This window comes from Cheilinus undulatus, linkage group 9 (assembly GCF_018320785.1).
Source record: "Cheilinus undulatus linkage group 9, ASM1832078v1, whole genome shotgun sequence".
NCBI lineage: Eukaryota > Metazoa > Chordata > Actinopteri > Labriformes > Labridae > Cheilinus > Cheilinus undulatus.
Genome location: NC_054873.1, coordinates 16,850,713 through 16,864,079, shown reverse-complemented (window position 1 = coordinate 16,864,079; position 13,367 = coordinate 16,850,713). Strand labels below are relative to the sequence as shown.

At 38.0% G+C, this 13,367-nt stretch overlaps 1 protein-coding gene across 1 annotated transcript; it reads right to left on the bottom strand.

Annotated features, from left to right (window-relative positions):
- Window positions 1-728: 728 nt before the first annotated feature.
- Window positions 729-8,158, bottom strand: LOC121514708 (sialic acid-binding Ig-like lectin 16). The gene is made up of 7 exons (XM_041794940.1): window positions 7,970-8,158; window positions 7,761-7,849; window positions 5,735-6,049; window positions 5,303-5,590; window positions 3,500-3,781; window positions 3,285-3,390; window positions 729-2,875 (listed from the first exon to the last, which is right to left on the bottom strand). The coding sequence occupies exons 2-7, from the start codon at window positions 7,828-7,830 to the stop codon at window positions 2,767-2,769; spliced, it is 1,170 nt and encodes a 389-aa protein (XP_041650874.1). The 5' UTR covers window positions 7,831-7,849; window positions 7,970-8,158; the 3' UTR covers window positions 729-2,766.
- Between the last annotated feature and the right edge of the window lie 5,209 nt (window positions 8,159-13,367).

Here is a 13,367-nt window from a genome sequence, read left to right as displayed (position 1 = left end):
TCAGCCAAGATGGGACAAGATTTTTGTTGCATATAGTCTGACATGGTGTCGTGAACGACCAAAAATTTGTGTCGTCTCAGTTGGCCTTCAGTTAGAGAAGTCCCTCCTGTGGGGTGCAGCCACAATAAACAATAGCTAGCACAACGAACATGTTGAAGGAGGACTTCCTGGGTCTTTCAGTTATTATCATTTCATTGCTAATTGCTAATGTCAATTAGCACTTGAATTTCAGTTTTTAACACTATAAATAACTAAGTCTAAACTAGCAGCACACTTAAAATAATAACATTAGCATCATCAGTATTTATTACTCATACATATGAAGTTAGTGTAATCACAGTGCATTTGAAATAAACAAGTTATTTGAACTCACAAAAGTCAAGTTTAGTTTATTTGTTATTCCTGAGGGAACAAGTTTTCACATTTTTTAAAGTAAGCTCAACCTATTTTATTTTACAGTTTTCTATTGTACTGTAAATCAGTTGAAACCGTCTATATGACTGTGGGCTCTTACATTTTAAAATTGATTAACCCTTTACAGGGCATTCATTGAAATACTTTAAAAATCAAAATTTAAACTCTAGAAGACTGTTGGTGGACATCCCATTAGTTTTTTTTTAAACATTTGTCACATTTTTGTATATATTTTTAATTGTTATGGTAAAAATCAGGGTCAACAAAGTGACTTTATATTTATGGTTCCTTGCCTGTTCATGGTAAGTAAATAAATAAATCCATTGAGTTTATGCATGTAAAAATGTTATTTATGGAAAAATACACACATATAAAGTCAAATGACTATTTACAAACACATTAAAATGTTAGTTCAAAATGTTATTTCACACACATAATTATTTTTGATGTACATTGTGAAACAGTAGGGAGGAACTGACATTATGCTTCTCAAAAGACAATTAGAGCATGGGGCATTAAACAGTGACAGCTCAAACCTCAAAGAATCATCTGCTTCAGTGTCTCCTGACAGGGCCATACTATAAGTATTGGTAATACCACCAGTTTTATCTTGCCATCATAAATATTGAATTACTAAGTGAATTTCATCAGTGATGAGGCTCACAATAAACAGACAAACTGATTTATGTCGTTTACATAAAATAATTGTTATACTTTAAAAAATCCCTTATTATATGTCTGAATAAATCTGAGCTGAAGAAGGGCTTACTGTAAAAAATAAAAACTGACATAAACCACACGAGTATAATAAATCTGTTAAAATGTTAAAACAATGACCAAAAATCCCTCTTATCTCACTGTAATTGGCAGCATGTCTGTGTCGATGTGTACTTCCTCCATTTGTTCTTGATACCTCTCAGAAGACTTCTTGGGTGTACTGTTTCAAAACTGGTGCCATAAAAAAAATCATAAATATGTACAAACTTTATATAAAATCTGACATTGTTGCACCATTGCTTCAGTTTGCCCCCGTCCCTCTGTTTTTTTTATACTTGAAGAAAAGAAAGTGACAGAGCTGGTAAACAATTGGACTTTGTGGAAACACGCCCACAAGGAAACGTATTTGGATGAAATGAAACATCTGCTCCACAATCCCTGATCAAAGTAAGCTCTCTTTAAAGCACTTCTCTGTGCTCATATTAAACAAGATAACACAGATGTGTTGCACATTGGTGTCAGATTTCATGGTGTATTTGCTGTTGCTTGTTGGTAGTAGTTGGCGATGTTGCATAAACATTTTTGAATATGAGTATGGCTCCATGCAGCCAAATAATGTGATGCATTGTTAGAGCTCAACAATAAAAGTGCACTCTAAAACACTGCAAGTAAGTCAAAAGGCACAGCTTTAATTCTCCCCTTGTTGTGTTCTTGGCCAGTCACTGCAAGACAGCACCAGCACACAGAGATGCAGAGCCATTATGCAGTTATTTGGGGGAAAAAACCCTTTCAAAGCATATTAGCCTTATTGCAGTAAGCATTTTATAACAAGGTTGGTAACAGTATGGCATAAATAGAGTAAAGATTGGTCTACTGTGTTTCCTTCAAGTTTCACAGTAAAATTTCAGTGAGTTATAGATATCCTATGCAAAGCATGACATTTAACACTACTATTCACCTGGTTAGTTCTGGTTTTTGGGCCGTTTGTTTGGGACCAAAAGGAACGTTAAACTGAATTTTGCAAGGTCTGGAGGAAACAGGAAGTTTGAGCTTGAGATGCTCTGGTACACCGCTCTGTGATGTTGGCTGAGCTCTTCTGATTGGCAATGAAAACTCACTGTGGTTCTTCTGTATCATAGAGAGTTGAGGGGCCATAAAGGAAGCCCACCAAAGTGACCATTTCTGGTTCCTGGCCCCATGAAGGGTTAAGTTTTAAAAATTGTCTCATTTGTAGGAAGTTTTAACATCTTTATGCTTCCAGACTGGCAACAGACGCGGCTTGAGGCGTGACGTTTATGGGTTGTCCCTTCACCCATTCCAGCCTTTCTTGTTAGCATGATATCTCAAAGACACTTTAAGGGATTGTCTTCAAACTTAACACAAATGTTAAGTCTGCCTCAAGGATTATCTGATTATATTTCAGAGGTCAAAGGTCATTAGGCCTCATGTTCGTTTTGAGAACTTTGAAGGATTTTCCACAACTTTTGCTGAGATGCCCACTCCGACACTCATGTAACATCCAATCACACTTCAAATGAAACACTCACCAAACACTGTATTTCACTGAAACATTAACCTTGGTGCATAATCAGCACATAAACACCAATGAGGCTAACACAAGTATAACTGCATTGTTCAATTGCGTTTAGGTGAAATAACACTGTAGTCTTGCTCAACTTGAGCCCTGTTCAGGGAAGCATAGGTGTTCATCTCTTCCTGGGGTTTCTCTTGTGAAGTTTTGCCCCTGAAAAGACCGAAAAAAAATAAAAAAACATATTAACTGATGCGTTATTTATGATGGAGTACACAAAAATCTCAAAGAAAACAAAGATGTCTTAAAAGTCATAATGATGCTAGGAGTATAACTGACTTTTTTTTTTTTTTTTTGCTTTAACGTCTTAGTATTATGGCTTTCTTCTCTTTTGCCTTTATTCTTATGAATTTAAGAGATTATTCTGATAAATTTCCAAATTAAATTTTTCAAATTATATCATTGTTCTTTTAGACAACAGCTCTCAGATTTTTACAGTTTCTTCATCAGTATTAAATCAGATCTTTTTTCCCTTTGTTTCTCATACTATTTCTCTATATTTTCTCTTCAGATTACAAATTTATTTGATAGTTTGCTGCCTGTGGAAATTTTAGATTGTTACCGTTTGTGAATGCAGACAATCAGACTGATGAGCAGGACCAGGTTCAGACTGACAGACACGGCTGTTATCCAAATCAGGGCTGCACTAGATGACTGCTTCTCATCAGCTGTGGGAATGGATGTATAACAAACAAAATCAGCTGCTTAAATGACTGTGCAGATGTAATAAGAAGTGCAGTATGCTTGCAGCTGTAGTAGATCTGATCGACTACTTACACTTGAAGTTCACTGTTTGGTTTCTAATAGGAATCTCCCTCTGTGTCTGTCCCACTCTGTTGCTGCTGATGCATGTGATGCTGGTGTTGTGGTAGTCAGCAGCAGGCATGGAGATGGTGCTGTCCACTGTTAAGCCGCTGCTGTAGCTGGTGACTGAGAAGTCGGTGAGAGATGCTAAAGGCCAGGTGATAGGTGAGGGGGGATTCCCCCGGCTGATGCACACACAGACCAGTTGCTTCCCTTTGACCACGCACTGGGAGCCATTTAAGATCCTGGGAGCAACTGAGAGAAAGAAAGGTTCAGTCCATTTGTTAATGATAACTGCAGGACGGCATATCTGTAAGAAATATTCTGCTGTCACCTCAGTAAGGAAAAAGTATATCTAACTAGGATGTAAAAAGTTTTTTGTTCAAGAAGTTTCCATAGTAAGGAAGATGTTTTTCTCTTTTCTTGTAAGTAGTTGGCCCTGGGCTTGGGATTGTCTTAACACAAGTTTGTATATCATGATTATTTAAGAATATTTTGTTATTTAATGAAACATAAACATAAACTGTACACTGTACAATAGAGGGCATACAACAATACTTTTTGTTTCTTTTCTGTATCTTCCTCCTCCTTGTATCCTTCTCTCCTTTTTTTCTTAACCCCCCTTTTCAATTTCTCTCTGCATCTACCTCTTCTTCCTGTATGTCCCTTTTCTCTCCCTCTGAATTTCCTTTTTCTTTCTGAAACTCACTTTACATTCTGCATCTTCATCTGCTTTCTGCATCTCCCTCTCCTGTCTGAATCCTTCTGTCCTTTCTGCATCTCCATCTTCTTTCTGCATCATCATCTTCTTTCTGCATCTCTCTCTTCTGTCTGCATCGCTCTCTTCTTTTTTGCATTTCCTTTCCTTTCTTACACAGCTTGTGCCAATGGTGGTTCAATGGTGAGTCTTGTTCAGCTCAGGATTCCCCCCTGTTAAAAGGATTTTCTTTTTCCTTGCCACTGTTACTTTGCTTTATGTGGTTCAGTGTAGAGACCATGGTGGACTAATGCTGGGTCTATCTTTATAATGCAAAGATGGTTTGGTCTAGAACTGTCCTCTTTGTAAAGTGTGTTGAGCTATACCTGTGGTTATAAACAATCATTTCACAAAAAAAGATTGTCTTCTTTAGATCCTGACTTAGTCATCTCTTTCTCCATACTTGCCTACCCATGACAGTACGGAAGAGTATTAGGGCCACTGAAAAAAAAAATTTTGAGACAAATTTTTTTTTTTCAATTGTGAGAAAAAAGTCAGAATTCTGAGATTAAAGTCAGAATTCTGAGATTAAAGTCAGAATTCTGAGTTTATTCTTCAAATGAAAAAAAAAGTCTCAAATGTTTTTTTCTCAGAATTCTGAGATTAAACTCAGAATTCTGACTTTAAACTCAGAATTCTGACTTTAATCTCAGAATTCTGACTTTTTTCTCACAATTGAAAAAAAAAAAATTGTCTCAAAATTTTTTTTTCAGTGGCCCTAATACTCTTCCGTATGACAGCAAGTCAATTTTAATTATTTTTTTGGGACTTCAAGAAATTATTTGACTGGGAAGCCAGCTTTTTCTCCCTGGATAAATAAATGTTGATTTTAAGGAAACAAACTGGAATGCTCTTATTACCACTGGGAAATGGATGGAAATAAAATGTATATATTTATACACGCTTAAGGCTCCTGTAGTGTCATGTGATACTTATTATTTTTTCTTTTAATATAATTTTGATCTTTATCCTAGTTAGAGAGATTGTTAAAAATAAACAAACCTTACTGTAAAACTTACATCTCACATTTAAGGTGGCAGTTCTCGTAGTAACCAAATTGTTGTCATATTCCACCACACATGTGATGTTACTGTTGTGGAGGTGTGCTGTTGGTCTGAAGTGCAGATCCCTGCCTCTTTCCCATTCATAATATTTTTCACTCAGTGGTGTATTTTTTCCATCAGCTGTTGTTAGCGTCCAGTGAATTTTTGGTCTGGCAGAACATAAACGAGGGGCAAAACATAACAGGCTATCCAGCCGTCCTTCCTCCAAATCAGGGATAAACACCCGTGGACTTTCAGTTAAAGCTGAAACAGAGAAAATCAAGATTCAAGACCATTTATTTAAGCTCGTCTGGTAAAAATGATGGGACACAGTGATTTAAACTTTTTACTTTTTTATACCATAAATGATTTTTACATCGCATGATTGAAAAGCAATCTGTAACCTACCAGAAACTGAGACACGAACCCTTGTTGGAAAGACGTACGTCTGGTTACACTCCCATTCCACTTTGAGTCCGTACTCGAACTCTCCAGCAGGTAGACCACGTATCCTGAAAACATCTTTTGTCCTAGATTCTGCATTTTTAACCTCTTTTGTTTCTACTGTGTTGTGTGGATCTCCTCTGAACCAGATCCTCTTATGTGGGACATTTGCTTTGTTTTTCGGAAAGGTGACTTCATATGGGATATGGATGCATTCCCCAGATACCTCCTGGATATGTGAGGGCATTTCAAGTGAAAGCTCTTTGGGGTTTAAAGTTTCTGCCAAAAAAAGAAGTAAAAGCATGTAATTATTACAATGTAAGACATCATATGAAAAGTGGGACGTATATATATATATATATATATAGCCAAAAGTATTCGCTCACTTGCCTTGACTTGCCTATGAACTTAATTGACATCCCATTCTTAATCCATAGGGTTTAATATTTGTGAGGTCACACACTGATGTTGGACGAGAAGGCCTGGCTCTCAGTCTCCGTTCTAACTCACCCCAAAAGTGTTCTGTCAGGTTGAGGTCAGGACTCTGTGCAGGCCAGTCAAGTTTACCCACACCAAACTCTCTCATCCATGTCTTTATGGACCTTGCTTTGTGCACTGGTGCACAGTCATGTTGGAAAAGGAAGGGGCCATCCCCAAACTCTTCCCACAAAGCTGGGAGCATGGAATTGTCCAAATCTCTTGGTATGCTGAAGCATTCAGAGCTCCTTTCACTGGAACTAAGGGGCCAAGCCCAGCTCCTGGAAAAACAACCCCACACCATAATCCTCCCCCTCCACCAAACTTTACACTTGGCACAATGCAGTCAGACAAGTACCGTTCTCCTGGCAACCGCAAAATCCAGACTTGTCCATCAGATTGCCAGATGGAGAAGCTCTCGTCACTCCAGAGAACGTGTCTCCACTGCACTCCACTGAGTCCAGTGGCGACGCGCTTTACACCACTGCATCTGACACTTTGCATTGCACTTGGTAATATATGGCTTGGATGCAGCTGTTGGCCATGGAAACCCATTCCATGAAGCTCTCTATGCACTGTTCTTGAGCTAATCTGAAGGCCACATGAAGTCTGTAGCGAATGACTCTGCAGAAAGTTGGCAATCTCTGCGCACCATGCGCCTCAGCATCTGCTGACCCCACTCCGTCATTTTTCGTGGCCTACCACTTGGTGGCTGAGTTGCTGTTACTCCAAATCACTTCCACTCTGTTATAATACCACTGACAGTTGACTGTGGAATATTTAGGAGCAAGGAAATTTCACGACTGGACTTGTTGCACAGGTGGCATCCTATCCCAGTACCAGGTTGGAATTCACTGAGCTCCTGAGAGCGACCCATTCTGGATGCCTAGGTGCTTGATTTTATACACCTGTGGCCATAGAAGTGATTGGAACACCTGATTTGAATTATTTGGATGGGTGAGTGAATACTTTTGGCATTAGAAATATGTTTTTGGTAGATTATTTCTTTGTTGTCACAATGCTTCTTGGCAATAAATTTTATACCATTAAAAATCCTGTTTGGTTCCTTTTTAAATGGTGCCACATTTGTAAGGATCATGCGTTTGTGCGATGAGCAGCAGAGCTGAGTATATGAGTTGCTCCCTTGAAAAAACGGCCAAATCTTCTCTGCCAATCCCAAACAGCTTATTCTGCCATTGGCTCTTGTTTGGTGTTGTTTGATGGATATTTGGCTGACCTCAACCCCTTTGAACACTTGTGGGATCAGCCTGGGTGTGCTGTTCATGCCAGAGTGACCAACACAACCACACATTTTCATGAGTGGCACAACCCACATACTCAGCTCTGCTGCTCATTCAGTACATTTTCCTTAAAAATGTGGCACCATTTAAAGGGAAAATAAAAGTATATTTAAAGGTTTATTGCCAAGAAGCACTGTTACAACAAAGAAATAATCTACCAAATACATTTTTCCTTTTATACATATGTACTGTAAGTGTATGTAAAATCAAACCTTTGACACACTGAAGTTGGCAGCTCCTCAACTCCAAAAACAGAAGAAAAACCAAGAAGATCAAAGCCATAGCTATGTTTGAAGAAAACCTGGTAAAAAGTTAAACAGTGCCAAATATTACATGCAATAATAATGTTTCCCGTTTCTAAGTGTTGAAATCTGTGGCTTCTTGCGTGAGATCTTGATTTTAATATGTATAATTCACATACTCAGCCCTCGGTCCCCTGCTGCTGCTGTCACTCCTCTTCGGTCACTTCTTTCAGTAGCCAAAGCAACGATTTCGCTTTTTCACCCTTTTTTGCAGTCAAGAGAGCATTCCCTTTTATTCCTTAAATTCAAAAAGCTCAAAAATATATAAAATATCCAGGAACAGTAGCTCTTATCTCTGCTCAGCTTGAATGTACTTCTGTAATTTTAAAGTGTTGAAAGGGAAGTGTGCCCTCAGCAGGAAATGGTGTCATCTGTGGCCTTCCAGGTTTCTACAACACAGGCTGTGGTGAAAAGAGTGCAAACTCACTGTTTTTGTCTTTCTCTAACATGTATGTAGTACATACTGATGAACCGTTACATTGTCAGCTATGATTCGATTTTATGTTAACGTGGATCAAACTTTAGTTTTGTAACATGTCCTTGTGCACTGTTAAGCCTGTATGTATGGCTACTCATTGACCGTCAGTAACTTTGTTAACTGTTTTGCCTGTCTTGACAGGACTGTTTACTGATTTCAATCCCATAATCCATAAAAACTTCCTTTTACCATGGTTAAATTCATGTCCTAATCTCCAATCTGCCTAAAACCCAGTTTGGACCAAAGATTTGCGATGTAAAGAGAGTGTTTTAGAAAGTTGCTTTCAGTGTAACAGCTGTATAAAATGAGCTGCCACAGCTCAACACACATAACACACAACACACAACAGTTCTGTTCAGCATCAATGTAGAAAAGCAAAATGGAGGTCTTGTATTGAAAGTAGGGCTGGACGATTATGGCAAAAATAATAATCACGATTATTTTGATTGATATTGAAATCACAATTAATAAACATGATTATTCATTGATTTCAAAATTGAGTATTTATTGAACCACAACTTAAAAGAACAATCAAAAATAAATCAGTAACAAGTAAAATAATAACAGTATATTAAATAATAGCAATAAAAAACAATAAATAAAAATAAATATCCAATCTACATGCACTCCTGTAAAACTTGCAAAATTTGCAACATGCAAAAAACACAAATAACACAGCCAAAAACACAACCCAAAAATACTCTTCGAAGCACACATTAATCATTTTTCTTTGATTATAATGTTTTTATGATCATGAGAAGCCAAAGTTGAAATCGCGATCAAAATTCAAATAATTGTCCAGCCCTAATTGAAAGGCTATCAATGGCAACAAATATTTGTTCAAAGTAACAATATTTTGTTGGATAAAATAATGATTTGAGTTTTAGAACTAATAGGCCTAAATCTATTTTTAAATGTTTTTTTAAGAAAATGTTGCAGAAATGGGCTAAAAAAAGTTGCAAATGGGTAAAAAGTGGCAAAAGATATAGCTGAAAAGGGTAAGCAAGTCGTAAAAATGGGCAGAAAGTGAAAAAAAAAATGAAATGAAGAAATATGCTGGGGAAACTGGCAAAGTGGGCTTAAAGAAGGAAAAATGGTTATTAATTGGAAGAAAATGCAGCAAAACATGACAAAAGGCAGCCAAAAAAGTTGCTAAAATTGGAGGAAAAGGGCAAATATGGGATCAAAAGTGGCAATAAAGGAAAGGGTGCAAAAACACCACAAAACAGCTTAATTGAGAAAAAAGAGAAAATTGAATTAATTAATTCAACTGAAATTATGAAAAGGGGTAAGAAAGTGGCAAAATGTGTCAAAGAGAACAAAAAGGTAAAAAGTTGAACACATTTCAATAAAGAGTAAAAACACATGCTATTTTTTTTTTTTTTTTTTTTTTTTTTTGCCCAAGCCTTTTAGGTTTGGATAAATATTGTATGTAATAGATTTTGTGATAATTCAGTCATATCTGTAATACCTCACTTTGCCCAATAAACACATAGTTGCAAAAGAAACCGCTAGTGAGGGCGGCAGTAAAGGCAAAACAAAAAAAAAGAGCAAAAACACTATTTAAGTGAGACAAATGTTCAAAAAAAGTTCTAAAAAACAAGCAAAAAGTGTCAAAGAGGAGGCAGAAATGGGTGAAAAGCAGCAAAGAAAGCAGCAAAAGTTGGTAAAAGAAAAAAAAGGCAAATGTGGTTAAAAAGTGTAAAAATATGCACATTTTTGGCATGCAGGGCCAAAAAATGTCTTAACTAAATAAAACTTTAAATTTAACATGAAAAGTATTCCTCCTGTTTTAACTGTTAGTTAGATTCAGATTTTTACAGATTTTAAAGTGCTGACGGTTTCGTGGGAGGATTCTGTGGAGGAAGCCTATGAAAGGAAGAAGCTGAGATACGCAGAGTTAGGAGCAGAAGCTGAACAGCGAGGATGGAAAGTTAGGACTCGTCCAGTAGAAGTGGGATGTAGAGGGTTTGTAGCAAGGTCAGCTGTTTCATTACTTAGAGAGCTGGGAGTGCAGGGACAGAATTTGCAAAAGACAGTTAAGGAGATGTCAGATGAAGCAGCTCAGGCCAGTCAGTGGATTTGGATGAGGAGGAGTAATGCCAGCTGGGGCAAAAATGAAGGTTGACGAAACCCCGTAACTTCTCTATCCGTTAGTTTTGTTTAATCCTCTCTCTACTCTGTCTTCCCTCATGAAAATGAGGGAGTAGGGGGGATAGAGCACATGCCACGCCAGGCCAGGGGTGTGTGTAAACCCACGACAGGGTACCACACCCTAAGCTCTGCCTCCACCTTATTGCGAAGCTTGCTCTCTCTCTCTCTCGCTTGCTCTTCCTAATCTCTCTCATTGTCCTCTCTCTTTTAATCTTAGTTATTGGTAATATTTGTTGCACTGTAATCATGAGTGGTGTTAAGGAAAGTATTGGCATTGTTACTACCTGGAGCTTGCATGTACGGAGCCTGGGTCTGTTGAAGGTGGCATGCTGTTGAGGCTGTTTGGGCCATGTGGTAAGATAGGTAAGATGATGTCTGCGTGTTGGCATGGTGGGTGGTGAGAGCCGGCATGGAGGGGGGTGGCTCTGGGACGCTGGAGATCACTCTTCAGCCCTCTGGAGGTGTCGTGGGACTAACTGGACGAAACACTGACGAAGGAGGGTTCCCACTTGACAACCCCTGAGAAGTGCTGGTTTCTTACCACCCATGGGTCTGCATGGTTGATTTGTGGAGGCAAATAGTAATGGATTAGGGATTTCCTCACTGAGCGCTGATCCTCTTTATAGGGCACAAGTATATTGTGTTTCAGTCAAAAACAGAGAAATACTGTACATAGAGATTTCCATACCTCCACAACCTGGGTAATTTCTCATTTCTGCACTTCACTGTCATTTTGCTTCTTTCTTACCAGCACACACTTACTCTTTTTTTTTTAAATTCTACTTGAAACAGAGTCACAGGATTGAGTCACAGGGCTGAAAGGAAACGGAAAGATTTCTCACCAAAAAGCTGTGAGAAATGCTCTCTATACGTAACTTATAAAGACGCACTTCTTACTTTTGAGTCTTTTCATCAAACCAGAGCTCCACAAGGTTTAGTTATACTTCACAGTACACCACCACTATCTTTAAATAAATGTGAGCTAAAGAGGGAAAAAAATCACATGATTACTAAAGGATTACTAAATCCTTGAGAGTAAACTTTCAATCACATTAGTTATTGATGAACCTCTGGTGATGACAGTGCATGGGTCAATATTTTATATGCTTATATAAGATACAGCACCATTTTTAAATAAACATAATTACAGTGGCATCTTATACACCAAGTTTTACAGTAGTCAGTCTTCTAATAATCCCAGTGTTCCAACAAGTATAGTGGAGATACAGTATCTCCATTTAAAAAAATCAAACATTTTCTCCAGTGAAGCATCCACAGCAAATCTGCCTCTCACTGGATGGTGTTATTATTTTCACCCTCATGTGACCTCGCTGTTAAATTTGGTTGCTGGTCACAAATAGAACAGCAGTTGTCCTGCCCGGTCCGTAGAGACTAATCACTTTATCCGGTATTTTCTTCTGCTATTCAAACAGTGATAACATTATACACTGTTTCTAAACATTCACGCTGATTGTCAGTCCTCATGTGTGGATACTTAGTAGGCGGTGTAACCTGAGTCCAAAGATGTGTTTTTGTGTTTCAACTGATTTGATTTTACATGTCCCAGGTCTGGGTTTAGATGCAGATGAATATTTGTCAAAATAATGCTCAAGTGTATGGTGTCCTCACTGTTATCACTGCTCTGTACTGCATCAAAGCCTACCTGACCTCGAATTGTTTACTCACATTTGATATTTTTATTTCTAGGTTAGACTGTTTCTGAAGGAATACCAACAACAACCAATGAGACGTAGCAGACAAAGTAGCATCACCAACCGGATGTGCCATTCTTAAACAGCATACAAACTTAAGCATACCTTTAGCTTCATTTCCGAGAGGAATTAACCCACAGCCTTTTACTTGTTTTTTGTTTTTTGTTTTTTTTGCTGTCACTGTAAGCACGTCAGGACATCAAGTGGGGGATTTCAACTGTCCTCTATGTTTGTTTTTCTTCTTAACTCATGTTTGCTCAGGTGAGTCATTTCTGCATAGAGAAACGCTACCATTAAAGTGATTTGTGTTGTTAACAACTGCTTTGAAGCCAAGCATTCAAAGTGCAAAAAAAAAACCCTTATCTTTTAAGCTACTTTTGTGTCCTGAAAGAAGTGGAGGCTAATTTTTTAAGGAGTCTAAAAACTTACAGAGAAACAGCAGCTGCCAAGAGTTAAGAAAGTTTCTGTCTAAAGCCTGGATGAGCTGTGTCACACAACAATCATGTATGTCTGTTTCCAAAAAGTGGTCCAGTTCGATGCAGTGCGGTTTTGTCTCAGTTTAGCACGTCAAACTCTGATCCTACCCGTGTTTCCTCAGCTGACGTCCACCTCACCGACCCCCAGACTCACTCATTACTTGCTCAGTAGAGCTGGTTGTTCGGTTCCCAAACGGCTTTTCATTTGGTAACAGTTTCACTTTTTAAAATTTTGGATTAGATAACAACAAAGGATGGAGGAAAAGAAACTGGCACTCAAACAGGGGCTAGCTACTGCAGCTAGCATGAAAAAGATGTTTCATAGCACAGGTTGGTTCGTGAACATCTTATCATCCCTTGGTCGCTTTCCCCACAAGGTTTACTCGGTTGATAGTGGATCACTGTTTCAAAATGACGAAGTTTATGACAAAATGAGGATTATTTTATATTTTAAAGGGGCTCAGTACAAGACTCTTGTATTCCTTCATCTGGCTAAATAATGATAGATGTTAGGAGGTCTGAGGACTGAATAGTTTGTGATATTGATTGCCTTCATGCCAGGAAAATCAACAAAACTGTGGTAAAAATCTCTTTTTTGTAAAGAGTAAGGATCTTATTCAATGTATTTAGAAATTTTATGTTGAAAAACCAAGCGTGGAGTCAAATTAGAGCTGTTAAGTACTAACTTTACTCCCTT

Excerpts from the sequence above, each read along its gene's own strand:
- LOC121514708 (XM_041794940.1), bottom strand. The coding sequence starts at position 7,830 with ATGGCTTTGATCTTCTTGGTTTTTCTTCTGTTTTTGGAGTTGAGGAGC. Across the intron at positions 3,782-5,302 it reads TGCCACCTTAAATGTGAGAT|TTGCTCCCAGGATCTTAAAT; the intron begins GTAAGTTTTACA and ends TCTTTCTCTCAG. Across the intron at positions 2,876-3,284 it reads ATTGTCTGCATTCACAAACG|GGGCAAAACTTCACAAGAGA; the intron begins GTAACAATCTAA and ends CGGTCTTTTCAG.